At 42.9% G+C, this 14,063-nt stretch overlaps 1 protein-coding gene across 3 annotated transcripts in view; it reads right to left on the bottom strand.

Annotated features, from left to right (window-relative positions):
• FCHSD1 (FCH and double SH3 domains 1) overlaps positions 1-14,063 on the bottom strand; it is a 149,246-nt gene that overhangs the window by 113,113 nt on the left and 22,070 nt on the right. For 2 of the 3 annotated variants that reach the window (XM_040441139.1, XM_040441151.1), the window contains exon 3: positions 3,231-3,327. In XM_040441139.1, coding sequence (XP_040297073.1) covers positions 3,231-3,327 — 97 coding nt within the window. The remainder of the gene's footprint in view (positions 1-3,230; positions 3,328-14,063) is intronic. The other variant, XM_040441146.1, reaches the window with a different exon arrangement.

The raw sequence follows: 14,063 nt of genomic DNA, 5'->3' as shown, positions 1-14,063 counted from the left end.
GAGGCGTGGAGACGTCTTTACGTCACCGTAGCCGCGCCCTCCCTGGCCTGCTCAGGTATCGCCAGGCCAACTGCGCCTGCGCCCTGTGGGAACGCCGCACCCCCGTTGGCCCGATCATGTGATTTGGTCCGGTCACGTGGGTCGGCGTCATACACGGCGCATGCGCATTGACCTACGACCCTCCCCTTCCTTTCATTTAAATACAGCGCGCCTGTGCATACCTGCCAGGCGTGCACCTGTGATGGTTGGTATGGTAAACCTTCATGCCCACAACTCTGGATACCTACGATATACCGTTCCAGCAATAATGTGAGTACCGGCTCTCACCCATCACTCTGTGGGCAGTGTGAGCACCTAGACTCTAATGGCTTTTCCATTCTGTTTTTGTCTATGTGTCTTTGCAGGTATATCATCCCACATGCCTCATTCTGTCACCTGTCTACCATGCTTTGAGGGGCTCTTCAATGTAATACTCCCATATACTTGCAATATTGTAATACCTTTTATACAGTTGCAATAGGTAGACTGACAGGAGCCATAATAATAAGCCCCGTGTCCCCTGACGATTTATGGGGCCTTAGACTTATGAAAGCGGAACAAGATATGTTAGATCAATGAAACGCGTTGGGACACGCTCACATATCACTGGACGAGCAACTCATTTGCGCTTGTCCACCCTTCATTTTCATTTATTCATATTTTGCGGCACACGCAATTTATTACGGTTTTACACCTCTACTTGCCTTGATACTTAGGGCTCCACCCCTGGTCACCCTGCTTTAGGTTCACATAGGGACTCCTTATCAGGGCAAGGTTCCGGACAGGGCCACCCCTTGCGGGGCACGGACTCCGTGTTAGGTCACTAGGGCCGGATAGGTCAAGCAGGGTGGTACTAGGGTAAGTTTCTCTGGTGAGGCTGCTCTAATACCAGGTCTGACTGATATTTCGGATATCCTCTTTCCTATGGACATCTGATGAACGACCGACCTGCTGCACGTGACCACCTCCTGCACTAACCCACTATACGTGGCCAACAAGTGAGGCCTCTTTAAGAGTTGGTAAGACCTTTCAATTTCTTATCAGCTTGGTCCTAATACCCTATCTTGGGACTAGGATTAGGGATCTTACGGTCTATCCCCCATGGGCCTTTGCGACGCCATTCGCAGGCCTAGGGAGGACGACACCTGATTTGGTGTGCAAGACAACACTTGCGGCACACCAACCCAGGATCTACGTCTGTCATTGTGTGTTTTTTTTGTTTGTAAGGGGTCTTTTATTCCCTACCCAGGGAGAATAGACATATTAAAAGTTAAGTTTTATTCGTTACTGCTCCCCTTCTTCACTTGTGCTTCACTCCTTTGAGCGGTATCCAGGAGAACTGCACCCAGCGAATGATTTGAGCAGGCACCGGCTTCCGATCACCGCCCGCCGCGCGGCGGTGATCAGAAATACACAGGGCGTACAGGTACGCCCTGTGTCCTTAAGTACCAGGACATAAGGGCGTACATGTACGCCCTGTGTCCTGAAGAGGTTAAAGGGAGTCTTTCACCTAAAATGACCATTATAGAACACTAACCCCATGATCTGCATTATAGTCCCAATATTTGAATGCTACTTACCATATAGCTGTCCGTCCCTTATTTTCGATAAAAAACACTTTTATTCAATATGTTAATTAGCTTCTGGAGGTGCCCAGGGGCGGCGTTCAAGCGGCCGGTGCCCAGGCCCCTCGTCGCTTTTCATATGAAACCCCTCCCCTTTCACCCCTCTGGCCCGCTGTAGGATCTTTAGAAATCCAGCGCCAGCGCCGTTCACAAGATTGCACACTTCATTCACAAGGCCGGCTAGATGTACGGGCCGGCACATGCGCATTAAACGCTCTTGTGCCTCTGCCCATAATGGGGAATGAAGTGCGCAGGCGCGATGAATCTTGTGCGCTGGGGCTGGATTTCTGAAGAACCTAGGGTGGGCCAGAGCGGTGAAAGGGGAGGGGTTTCATATGAAAAGCGAAGAGAGGCCTGGGCACCGGCCGCTTGCACGCAGCCTCTGGACACCTTCAGAACCTAATTTACATATTGAATAAAAGTGTTTTTTTGCGAAAATAAGGGACGGACAGCTATACGGTAAGTAGCATTCAAATATGGGGACTATTATGCAGATCATGGGGTTAGTATTCTATAATGGTCATTTTAGGTGAAAGACTCCCTTTAATGTCTAGTATCTTTATAAACCATTATGTTTTGCACATGCAAAAGTAGGCTCAAGCAGTTTTAAGGTCTAACTATAAAAATTGTGTGATGTTCTGGGCACCAGTTCACACAAGAAAGACATAGTAGAACTTAAAGAGGTCCTCAGGATAGGTCATCAATATCAGAGAAGTGGGGGGCCAACTCCTGCCAATCAATTGTTTGAAGGGGTTGCAGTGCTTGTTTGAGCACTACATCCTTCAGTGTTTCCAGGCACCCCATTTACACTGTAGCCACAGCCCAGAGAGATTAGAAAAATTTGGGTCATTTAATTTAGAAAAAGACAACTAATGGGAGATCTAATAACTATGTATAAATATATCAGGGGTCAGTACAGAGATCTCTCCTATCATCTATTTATCCCCAGGACTGTGACTGTGACGAGGGGACATCCTCTGCATCTGGAGAAAAGAAGGTTTGTACACAAACATAGAAGACGATTCTTTACAGTAAGACTATGGAAGTCTCTGCCTGAGGAGGTGGTGATGTATTTCTGGGGTGTAATAATATTACAGGCTATAGCTACGAGAATACTGGAGAAGGGTCTTTGGTTGAGAGAGTTTTGAAATTGAAATTTACACAAAACCCACTAATTCTGCGGGCCACTTTGGGGGACAGGCCAGTGACAACAAAGACACTTGGCAGATATGTCTAAAGGGGTTAAATGAGTGCAGCTGTTAATCATATATATGTCCAGTTATGAGAAGTGGATCGCATCTGCAACCTGTAGGCACTTACAGTACATCCGACTATTTGGACTTTAGAAGCCATCATATCTTTCCTATCCTGACACAATAAGATCTTTCTGTTCCCTATAGTGGCTCTTCTCTTCACCCATTATTTACATGCTGTCATGTGGGGCTACAACTGTTACAGGTCATCATTTTGGCCATTATTTTGAGCTGAATAGTTGAGATCCTGAAGTAATCCCATTATGAATCTGAATTGATGCCATTGTCAACAATGGGAACACAAATCCTATACCTCCATGTCTGTAATACCTCCAAAATGATTACACAAGTCACTCCGTCTCACCTGACCATACTCCTTTTCTATAGCGGCACGCTGCTTGCAGAAGGATCTGGCAAAAAAAAAGGATTTGTGTTATACACGGATTAGTTGTAAGAAGTCTTGGGGGTAGAAAGTTCTTGGACTTATCAATACTGCGTATACACTTGCGCTGAGCTTTCCGTTCTTCTGATCCAGAGGCACAAAGAATAATAGCTGATCCGTTTTAATCCTCATTCGTCTGAATGGCCGTCAGATCAGTTATTTTTGCCTGCTATACTTTTCCTCCCATCAAAAATAACTGAAACCTGACAGAATTAGCACAAACTCTGCAAAACCGATGCTCAAAATAAAGACGATCAGATTTTTTTTCTGGTCTTGTGACAGATGAGAAGAACACAAAGCGCAATGCACACGTGAACACAGCCTTAAGGTACATTTGCATCTGCGGCAAGCTTGATCCAGCTGTTGACCGGGCAAAAGCCATTGCATGCAACTGTTTTTTTCTGGCCGAAACCCAGCATTAATGCCCCATTATAGTCAATGGAGATCCAGCGGTGAAGTGTAGATTCTGCTGCCACATATGCCAACGAACCCTTAGCCTCACTTCTTTTCTGGTAAATACGTGAAACATAATCACAAAAAACAGTTTTTTTGAGGAACTGAACAGACATAAAAGTAAACCAATTTTTCTGATTTAAAGACCTCCATTGCTCTTTTTCTCTCTGTAGTCCACCCCGTTTCTAAGCTATCTAGGTCATCAGAGCAGTAAAGATTGCTCCCCATTGAGGAATGAGTGCTGGCAATCAGCTGTAAATCAGAGGAGAACATATATTGCTTCTGAAAGTTAAATATAAGACATGCTGCCTATTCAAGTGATCACATATATGTGTCGAGTCCAGTGAAAGACAACTCATCTGGTGTCACATCCCATCTATAGAGACAAAGGTAGTTCAGATGAAATAAACTCTTTAAAAGGGGTATTCTCATCTTGCTAGAATATGCCATCACTTTATGATCAGTGGGGTTCCAATCTATGGGCAACATATTACCACTATATGCCTATACAGTAGGATACATCGAAGGCCTCCATCAGAGGTATATCTTGGAAGATTTTCCTAGTGTGCACGTAAAACAGAGGCCATTATCTTGATGTGTACTTGACCTAAAAGGCTTAAAACCTGTATATGAAATGGGATTTAATTTGTGTTGGGAAAGGAGGTATCCCTGTGACTGATCCACTGTAGCTTACTATAGTCTTCCAGAAATGTGATGATGAACCATCACAGGTACAATAGTATTCCTTAATGGCGCAGTATTCCAATGTTAGTAAATGTGCCCAAATGCATGGGTCTTGTTCCCCCAACAGCCTAAGTAGATCTCTTACCCTGGTCGCCAAATTCAAACTTCTATAGAACATAATACTGCAAATAAAAAAATCAACACCCTCAGAGTAGCTAAAAAAAGAATACTACCATAGGGTAAACTCATAACACTGCCATAAACTACCCACACAGTACTGCCAATAGTGCTCCTGAGCCATTGTTTTGTTGGCATAGGGAAAAAAAAAACGTCTTTGTCTGTGACCACAATCTTATCTTCATGTCACATGTCTTGATGTCAGGTCCCCTAGGCTGTGCAGCGGACCACAAGTGCAGGATCTGCCCCCCCCCCTTTCCCGGTATAGATGCGCCACTGCATATGGGGTTGAGAACTTCCTGTTTTTCATTACCACGCCAATTTGTAGTTTATATATAGAATTGTTTGGAGGTGTAAAAACTCCTAGTCTGAATGTGCCTTTATTTCCATCTACAGGCAACATTCTGGTGCACATGTGAGGCCCGGCCAATATCAGCCAGTCTTGGGTGGGGCTCAGAGCTCTCTGCCTCCTCCCATTGTATGCATGGTCACATGCTGGAGGTTACTGGGAGATTGCTGTGAGTCGGACCTTGCGCTCCTGTAATTTGCCAACTGGCCCCTGGTATTGCCCATACGGCACAGGCAGGTTTAGCGTTAGGTCCCGAGCTACTTGAGAAACCTTGGCGCGGTGCTCGGGCTCAGACATGTCCTACACCGTAGGACATGTTGGCTAATCTCTCAATTTTACATCAGTATGAGAGTTTAGTAAGACCGCAGAGTGCACCTGTCTTTGTAAAAGTTATTGTTATTTTGGCTGCTGGATTCAAGACAGAGTAGGAAATCTATATAATCACAGACTTGGATTTCAGTATGCCAGTCAATACAACTGCTCATTACTGAAACACAGAGACTTGTGAGTCTTCACTGCTACTATTAGCTGGTGTCGGTGTCACATCCACGACATGTTATATTCAGTACTTGAATACGGAGTAGAAGAGAAGACAGGTAGTGAAAGGCCATGACTGAATCATACATAGTTGTAAAGCTTGTTCCATATGCAACTGTAGCTGCTATCACCATTATGGACCATCTAAAAAATGGCCGTACAAAAAATTTGCAGCAGTGTCCTCCAAGTCACACAGGCTTGTCCCTGACCCCATAGTAGATCACCTAACTCAGACGCCATAAAAAGTAGAACCCATGCTAGAATGGTTCAGAAATTCCTTATAAATTATTTTGATGGGATGGAAAAAAAATATGCGATAATGACAAAACGGAATGCCGTGGGCCAGGTGAAGTAGTTCTCCAGTACAAGGATCTCAGCAGAAAACTCCCCATATCGCAGCTTACGGAACCCAAGGCAGTGCAATATAATGGCAGAGCATGGAGATAACTGCAGTCACACCTGAACATTTAGATTTGAGTGCAATTAGACTTTAGACAAACGTCCCTCAATTAATCTATTCACACAGGTAACATGGCTCCCATTTATAATGGTTACATTGGTGGATCTGTCACATGTGGCGCCCGACAGACTCCATTGTAAATCATGGTTCTGTCAAAGTTTCCAACATTTTGATGGCAAGAACAGCGCTCAATTCTGTGCTAATCTTGCTGTCAAAAATTGCCACATGACACATACCAGTCACTCTCAATGGGGTAATCGAGGTTCAGTCAAGAATAGCACTGACAGAATTTGCCACAGTGACCCCAAGTGGAGCATTCACCACCAAAGTGAACAAAGACTTTAGACAATGGAGCATATAAAAATTGAACACAACAGATCCATGAAGGAGATCTTGAAGGATGATAATAGATCAGTCACTTCCATCATGGATCCTGTAAAAATAAAAAACATGGCTCCAGGAAACAGAAACTTTAGGGGGAGGGGGTCCGCCTTAACTGGGATGCAGTGATTAGACTGCAAGAAGCTATAGGTCAAAAGCCTGGTAAGATCAATGATTGAAAGGACAAAGTGCTTTATACGGCAACTTTAAGATCTTCTGTAAAAATCTACATTGTCTGGGCCTGACAGACAAATCAAAGTTAAAATTCTTTAGGTCAGAAGACAAGATTCTGTGTCTAAGAACGCAAACTGACTGTACAACTGGATCCGACGGTTTTGCTTGACTTGTGACATAATGTCTGAGATGAAGCCTCCAGCCTTCAGATCAATGACCTGCTGACTCTACGACTCTGCTGTCCTACAACTGCTGCGCATCCATAAAAATAGAACTAGCATCGCAGAATCTACCTTACCTGGCATTGGACTATTTTTAACTTGCTTTTAGCTGCAGTAATTGTGTCCATTATGTACAAACTACAAAGGATGCATATGCCACAAACAGATTGCCTGCTTCTGTAAAGCAAATTAGCCCTACGGTTTCTGCGTTCTCCTCCCCTCAGCTACATAAGGTGCTCAGAAAATGCAAGCCAGAGACATTGGGCCAGATTTATCATTAGCTCAAGTCAGAATAATGGAGTGAAAAAGTCGCAAATTTTTGCGCAATCGCTTAAACTGCGCATAAATTTGCGACTTTTTACTGCTCTGCACTATGCTCACCAGTTTTCAGAAAGTGGGCGTGTTTTCTTATGTAAATAAATCTCTAGACAGATTTACTATTGCGACTATTTAAAAAGTCGCAAAAAAGTCGCAAAAAAATGCGCAATTTCACTCCAGTGAGGACCATGCTTATCTTATGAGACTTTTTAATAGAACATGCGACTTTTTTGTAAAGACGTGCGACTTTTTCATAAAGATGTGCGACTTTTGTAAAGCTGCTTACTGACGGATAAACTGCTACCGTCAAACCACATTTATTACAGTCTTAAAGGGCCGATCATAAATCTGACTTGGCTAAAACTGACTTTAGCCATATGTGAAAGTGGAGTGAGCTGTCAGAGTAATGATAAATCTGGCCCATTATGTATTATATGGCAGTAGAGTGCCAGCTCACTGGACAAGAAGGTAAATACCTGCTATTTGGCACTTAAAAAGCATAAACTTGCAAAGTGGTTTCTATTTCTAGGTGCAAAAATTCATTAAACGGGTATTATTCTACAGTTTTTAAACCAGCACCTGGATTTGAATACTTTTGTAATTGCATGTAATTAAGGATTTTGCATAGCCACTGAGTTATTAAATAAAGTGCATCTGTCAAGCGCCACCTGCTGTTTGTTCTTTTTCTTATTTCTTTGACCTGCTCACTGAAGGCCGCACATGCTCAGTTTCATCCTTCAGCTGCCTCCTGAGCTGTGATAGGGAGAGCTGAGACACGCCCCCTTAGCTGTCAGTTTGATATAAATCTAGCAGAACAATGAATGAGGAGATCTCTAGATCCATGTGAGGTACAGGGCTGGTTCTAGCTTTGTCAGAAATAGATTGTCATGTACTATATGATGTCTGATTTTCATTTTTTACATTAATCATAGAATAACCCCTTTAAGGATTGAAATATAGTAGAACTAATAGTCAGAGAGTCATCATACACTATTATCTCTAAGAACTTTGTGGGGCTGACCCAAAGGGCCTACACAGCAAACTCCCACTGTGCAGCTTCTATGGGGATCTTAAAGAGGGGTGGCACAACACAGGTTTTACTAATTCTCTTCCCCCAATAATGGGGTGGACTCTGACGCTTTCCCTCTTCATGGCCCCACTACTTTAGAAGGAAAACAGACCATAGCACCCTTCTTTCCAACATGGGATAGGAATGGAGGATGAATAAAAGTTGTTTGATATTACCAAGGCATTTCTTTTGCTATTGGCTTCTAAGTACTTCCTTGAATGACAATGTAACCAAACTTCAGGGAGCTACTGTATATACAGTAGTTTAGTATTTTCTTGGTGTGTGTCAGGAAACCAGAGGAACTCCACACAAATATGGTGTGGTGGAAAAATACAAACACCATGCAAAAGTTGCCCTGGCTGTAGATAAACTCTTGTTCCCTTTGCTGTATAAAAGCCTGCCAGCAAAGGAATAAAAGTATGATTTTATCAACAACCGTGGCGCCAACAGTGAGGAGGGTGGTATAATTTTAAACTGCAGGATCACCCCTCACAGGCTATGTGCTTGGTTTAATATGGGTGAGCCTGCAGTTTAAAATGATACCATCCTACTCACTGTCGGCACCACAGTTGTTGATAAAATCATACTTTTTTTCCTTTGTTGGCAGGCTATTTCGAGCACCAGGAGGCGGGCTTTTTAAGTATGAGCACCTCTAAGTAACGTCTACCGACATCTAAACCACCCCCTCCCCTTGATTCACAGCGCGAGAGTTCGACTTCGACTAGTGCTCTTACTGAAAAAGCCCGCCTCCTGGTGCTCGAAACTACCTGCAAAGGAATTAAAGTATGATTTTATCAACAACCTTGGCGACGATAGTGAGGAGGAAGGTATCATTTTAAACTGCAGGATCACCCCTACCAGGCTATTTGCCTGATCTAATAGGGGTGATCCGGATTACAGAGCCTCTTTAAGGTCCCTTTAAATGGGACGACAGAGCAGCAGATTGTCGGATGGGAAGCGTTCCTTCCCGACAATCTGCTGATCGCTGGTGGAGGAGACACATTTACATGCAGCGATCTCCTCCAGAGTATGGGGAGGAGCGATCACTAATGCCATCGCTCTTCCCCATACAGACTCGTTGTTTGGCGGCAGCAGATTGTGTTTACACAGGACGGCAAACAATGCTTTTTGTATGTGCACAAACAATCGGATTACCCAATGAAAGGGCGTTTTACTCGTTCTTCTGGTAATCGGCGGTACATTTACATAGTAACATATGTAACATAATTTGTCAGGCTGAAAAAAGACATTTGTCCATCCAGTTCAGCCTGATATTCTGCAAGTTGATCCAGAGAAAGGCAAAAAAAACCTGTGAGGTAGAAGCCAATTTTCCTCACTTTAGGGGAAAAAATGTCTTCCCCAATTAGGCAATCAGAATAACCCCCTGGATCAATGACCCCTCTCTAGTGACTATAGCCTGTAATATTATTACACTCCAGGAATACATCCAGGCCCCTCTTGAACTCTTATCGTGAATTCACCATCACATCATTTACTTAAACCTCCAGATAATCGCTAACGAGCGTTCCTATGAACGCTTGTCAGCAATTATCTTTAGGATTTTCGGCCTGTGTAAAGGGGCCTTTACTGAATGTCATGGCAGCCTTCAGCTTGTTCTGTGTCAGTGTGGCTTGATGGGGGTCGATTTGACTGAATTCAGACAGGAATTTTCTAATTATGAATTGTGTTAAGCGTTATTTAGGCTGTTCCTTTGTAATTTCATTAAAGAAGGCAAAATTCAGATTGTGTTTAATGTTTGGCAGAATTCTTTGTTAAGAGATTAGGTAATCTGCCAAAAAGCAGAAAACCATGAGGACAATATCACCTGTTCTGTTAGTGCCAAGCTTTTGTTCATTCGAATAACTACATCGCTCACAAGATGTGCCATATTCGGGAAGGAAATAGTGTAAATAAGAACATGCATAATCCCACCAGACACAAAATAAGAAACAAAAAGGTAAAATTCCTTGCAGCTTTCCAACTCCCCGTCAGCAGTCAGCAACAGTCTAAGGTCTAGAGTCCATTGACCTATTACACTGACGATGGATCCAAAGCAATCATAGCAATCATAACATTTTGTATGTTATTATCAGCTTAAAGGGGCTCTTTAGGATAAATCTGTAAAAAAAAAAAAAAAAAGGAATGGTAGGTCATGTGATCGGATTACCCAGTTTCGGTGCACCATAGTAACATCAGTATGTCTACACATCCCTGCAGCAACAGTGTTGGCGAGGGAACGGTGAAAAATTCTGAAAAATCTGTAAGGCTATTGAGGACTTTTATTCAGTCCATGATTCAATTCATTTCTATTGATGCAATCTGAAATATTTAAGTTTACACTTTGTTGCTAAAGACAGATATGGGATTTCAATGGATAAGAAAGTACTTCCATTTAAAAAAGGTAGCAAATATGTTGGCGTGAACAGAGGCTTACTACAGCTCTTGCTCCTGTAAAAATGACCAAAGATAAGTACCCCATTCAGACTAGATTTACTGGATGAAGGATATGTTGGATATGGGATAACTGTTAGACTGGTGGCTGTCCATATACAAGGACATTCATTAATCACTAAAACGGGGGCCTTGTGCCCCATTATGAATGGAGAGTCAGGTTGAGCATGTACAATGTGGCTTCATTTATCTCATCTCATAAACTATGAATGGAGCAGTAGTGTGCAAGCTCGATCTCCGTTCCTTTCAAATGGGGAACACAGGACCCCCATTCTAATGAGAGTTGGTGGGAGATCGAGGGGTCACCCCTTCACCACTACTGATCTAACAGTTATACCCTATCCAAAAGGACAAGGGATAACTTGTTCCAACAAGAATATTGTATCTGCTCTAACAAAATACAAAAGAACATTGCAGCGAGTTTCTCACTTTAACACTTTCTGCACTCTTTCTCGTATCCCTTCTTGAATGTTCTCCTCTCATCCCAACAGCACAGTGTCGCCGCCAGTTCTGTGAGAAGGTCTGACAGACTTTCTTCTCTACCTCTTGTATGACGTTCTTTGTTTTGGTTTCACTTTGTCATCTCCTTTCCTTCTGCCAGGTGTCACTTATTTAGACTAATCGTCTTCCTTTATATTCCCTCCCATACTGCCTCACTTTGCGGTTTATACTACTTCCTGGATGAAGTGTTCACTGCTGGAGTCTTTTCCTTTATTGTGTTTCCTTGCTGGCTTGATTCTAGGTGACCCTGATTCCGTCCATATTAAGTGCAGGGAGCCGGTGGTCATGTCACCTCACTATTATAGGGTTTTCAGGTGTCACGCAGTCTTAGGTACGCGGGCATGCAATCGTCTACCATTGAGACCCTTGCATGTGCATAGCAGTCAGGGAGAGCTCTTAGGGTTTTAAAGGGCTCACCTATATGCTCCTTAGTTTGGGATCAAGCCAGTCGGTCGTTTATTTATAAGTTCCAGCTATCTGCAACTTCACCCGTGACACACAGTGGGTGAGTATTTAAAGGCTATGCACAACTTTGGTGGTCATTTTTTTCTATTACTGCGTTGTAACCTCTCGCGAGCAGGGCCCTCATTCCTCTTGTTTATTGCTATGTTATTTATGACTCTGTTTGTACTTGAACCTCCTGATTGTAGAGCGCTGCAGAATATGTTGGCGCTATATAAATAAAGATTATTATTATTATTGTATGCAATTTGAGCTAACAATCATTTTTAAATTTACATTTTTTAAATCATCTTTTAAATTGGCTTTTTTAAAATTATGAGCCATTTTCTTTGTACAGCACTGAGATTCTCTAGTAATCTGCTGTCTGTTTTCACTATGTTCCTTCAGCCAGTTCACTTGATGACTCCTTATCTCTGATCTTATGAACACTCATTATAGCTTACTTACTGCTAAGAATGTGGCTTACATAAGTGTTTATGACCTTTTAGTTAATTTAGAGATAAGGGTTATTAGATAATGACACAAGTGAAAGTACAATTCACACAGCTAGACAAACAGTTAACCCTTTGTGAGAGAACAGCTGAATATTTTTAGAGAAGACCAATTGAAAAAATTATTTTTAAATAAGTAAAATGCAATCATGGATTAAAAGGTGATGACCTATCCTAAGGACAGGTCAGTAAAATCAGGTCAGTGGGGATCTGACTCCCGCTTCAGTTGAATTGGACTGTGCTGCAGGAAGGCCATGTGACCAATGGATGTGATGTCACAGCCTGAGGAAAAGGCTACAGCATTAACCCCAGTGCCGCAGCCCCTTCCAAAAACTGATCAGCAGTGGAGCTGATCAGATATTAGTTACATAGTTACACAGTATGGTTGAAAAAGGGCATAGGTCAATGAAGTTCAACCAAGGGATAGGTGGGGATATTAATTTTAGAAAACCAGAGGGAGACTCAGACTTCTTCACATTTTCATATACATTAATGTTATTTAATTTTAGGAATTCATGTAAGCCTTTGCTAAAACCATTCACTGTTCCTGCTGCGACCATGTCCTAAGGTATATTATTTCACAGATTTACAGCTCTTATAGTAAAGAAGCCTGATGTTTCTGGAGACTGAACTTGTACCCACTTGTCTTTTGAAGGGATTTTACATAGAACAGCTATACACCACATTTTTTGTATGGGCCATTTCACGTGGTGAGCGCGGTGACATCAGCGCAGGTTCTGCTGAATAAAGATAGAAGATCCTTCTATCTTTTAACCATGTTATAATGGAAAATAATAAAATCTACAAAACACCGAACCCAAACCCGAACTTCAGTGAAGAAGTCCGGGTTCGGGTCTGGGTACCAACATTCAGTTTTTTATCACGCGCATGCAAAACACATTAAAACGCTTTGCACTCGCGTGGAAAAAACGGAACAACGCAACGCAATCTTAGACAAAACTGACTGAAATTGCATGCGCACTAATGCAGGTTTCCCGCAACGCATCCGGACCAAATCCGTGACGCCCGTGTAAAAGGGGCCTAAGCCTATAGCTCTATAGTATAAAATGTATTTGCAAAGTCCAAGAAAACTATCCACAGCCACCCCTCTGTCCAGGCTTCTACTAACCTCCTCATAAAAACAAATCAGGTTAGTCTGACAACTTCTGTCCTTGGTAAACCCATGGTGGTTATCACTTATGATATTATTTACAGTCACATACTCCTGTATATAGTCCCTTAAGGGTCCATTCACATGTCCGCAACTGTTTTGCGTTCCGGAAATTGATTGCAGATCCGCAAAACACGGACACCAGCCATGTGCGTTCCGCATTTTGCAGACCACACATGGCCGGCACTATAATAGAAATGCCTTTTCTTGTCTGTGTTTGTGGACAAGAATAGGACATGTTTTTGTGGGGCCGCGGAACGGAAGTGCAGATGCGGACAGCACACAGTGTGCTGTCCGCACCTTTTGCGGACGCATTGAAAATGACCCGTTCTGCAAAACTGCGGAACAGATGCAGACCCATTTTGTGGACGTGTGAATGGACAGTCAGAGTCCTTCAAACATTTTTCCCACAACAGAAGATAAAGGGGATATCTATATTTTTTTTTTTATATTGATGACCTACCCTCAGGATAGATCATCAGTGTCAGAACAGAGGGGGGCCGACTCCCAGCATCCTCACCGATTAGCTGTTTAGCTCGTACAATCGCAGCAATCTTACGAGTGCTGCGGTCTCTTCAAACCGCTGATCAGCAGGGTTGCCGGGCTCCCGCTGTGATCTGTTATCTCAGGATAGGTCATCAATATAAAAAGAGCGAACAAGCCCTTTAAGCTTACTGGTCTATAATTACCTGGGGAAGATCTAGAACCCTTGAATATGGGCACCACATTTGCCTTGCGCCAGTCGCATGGCATTGCACCTCTCAAATGTATGTATACTAATGCCAGAAGCCTGACTAATAAAACT

Source organism: Bufo bufo, chromosome 1 (genome assembly GCF_905171765.1).
Source record: "Bufo bufo chromosome 1, aBufBuf1.1, whole genome shotgun sequence".
NCBI classification, from domain to species: Eukaryota; Metazoa; Chordata; class Amphibia; order Anura; family Bufonidae; genus Bufo; species Bufo bufo.
The sequence above is the reverse complement of the archived record's forward strand: the minus strand, read 5'-3'. Positions and strand labels throughout refer to the sequence as shown.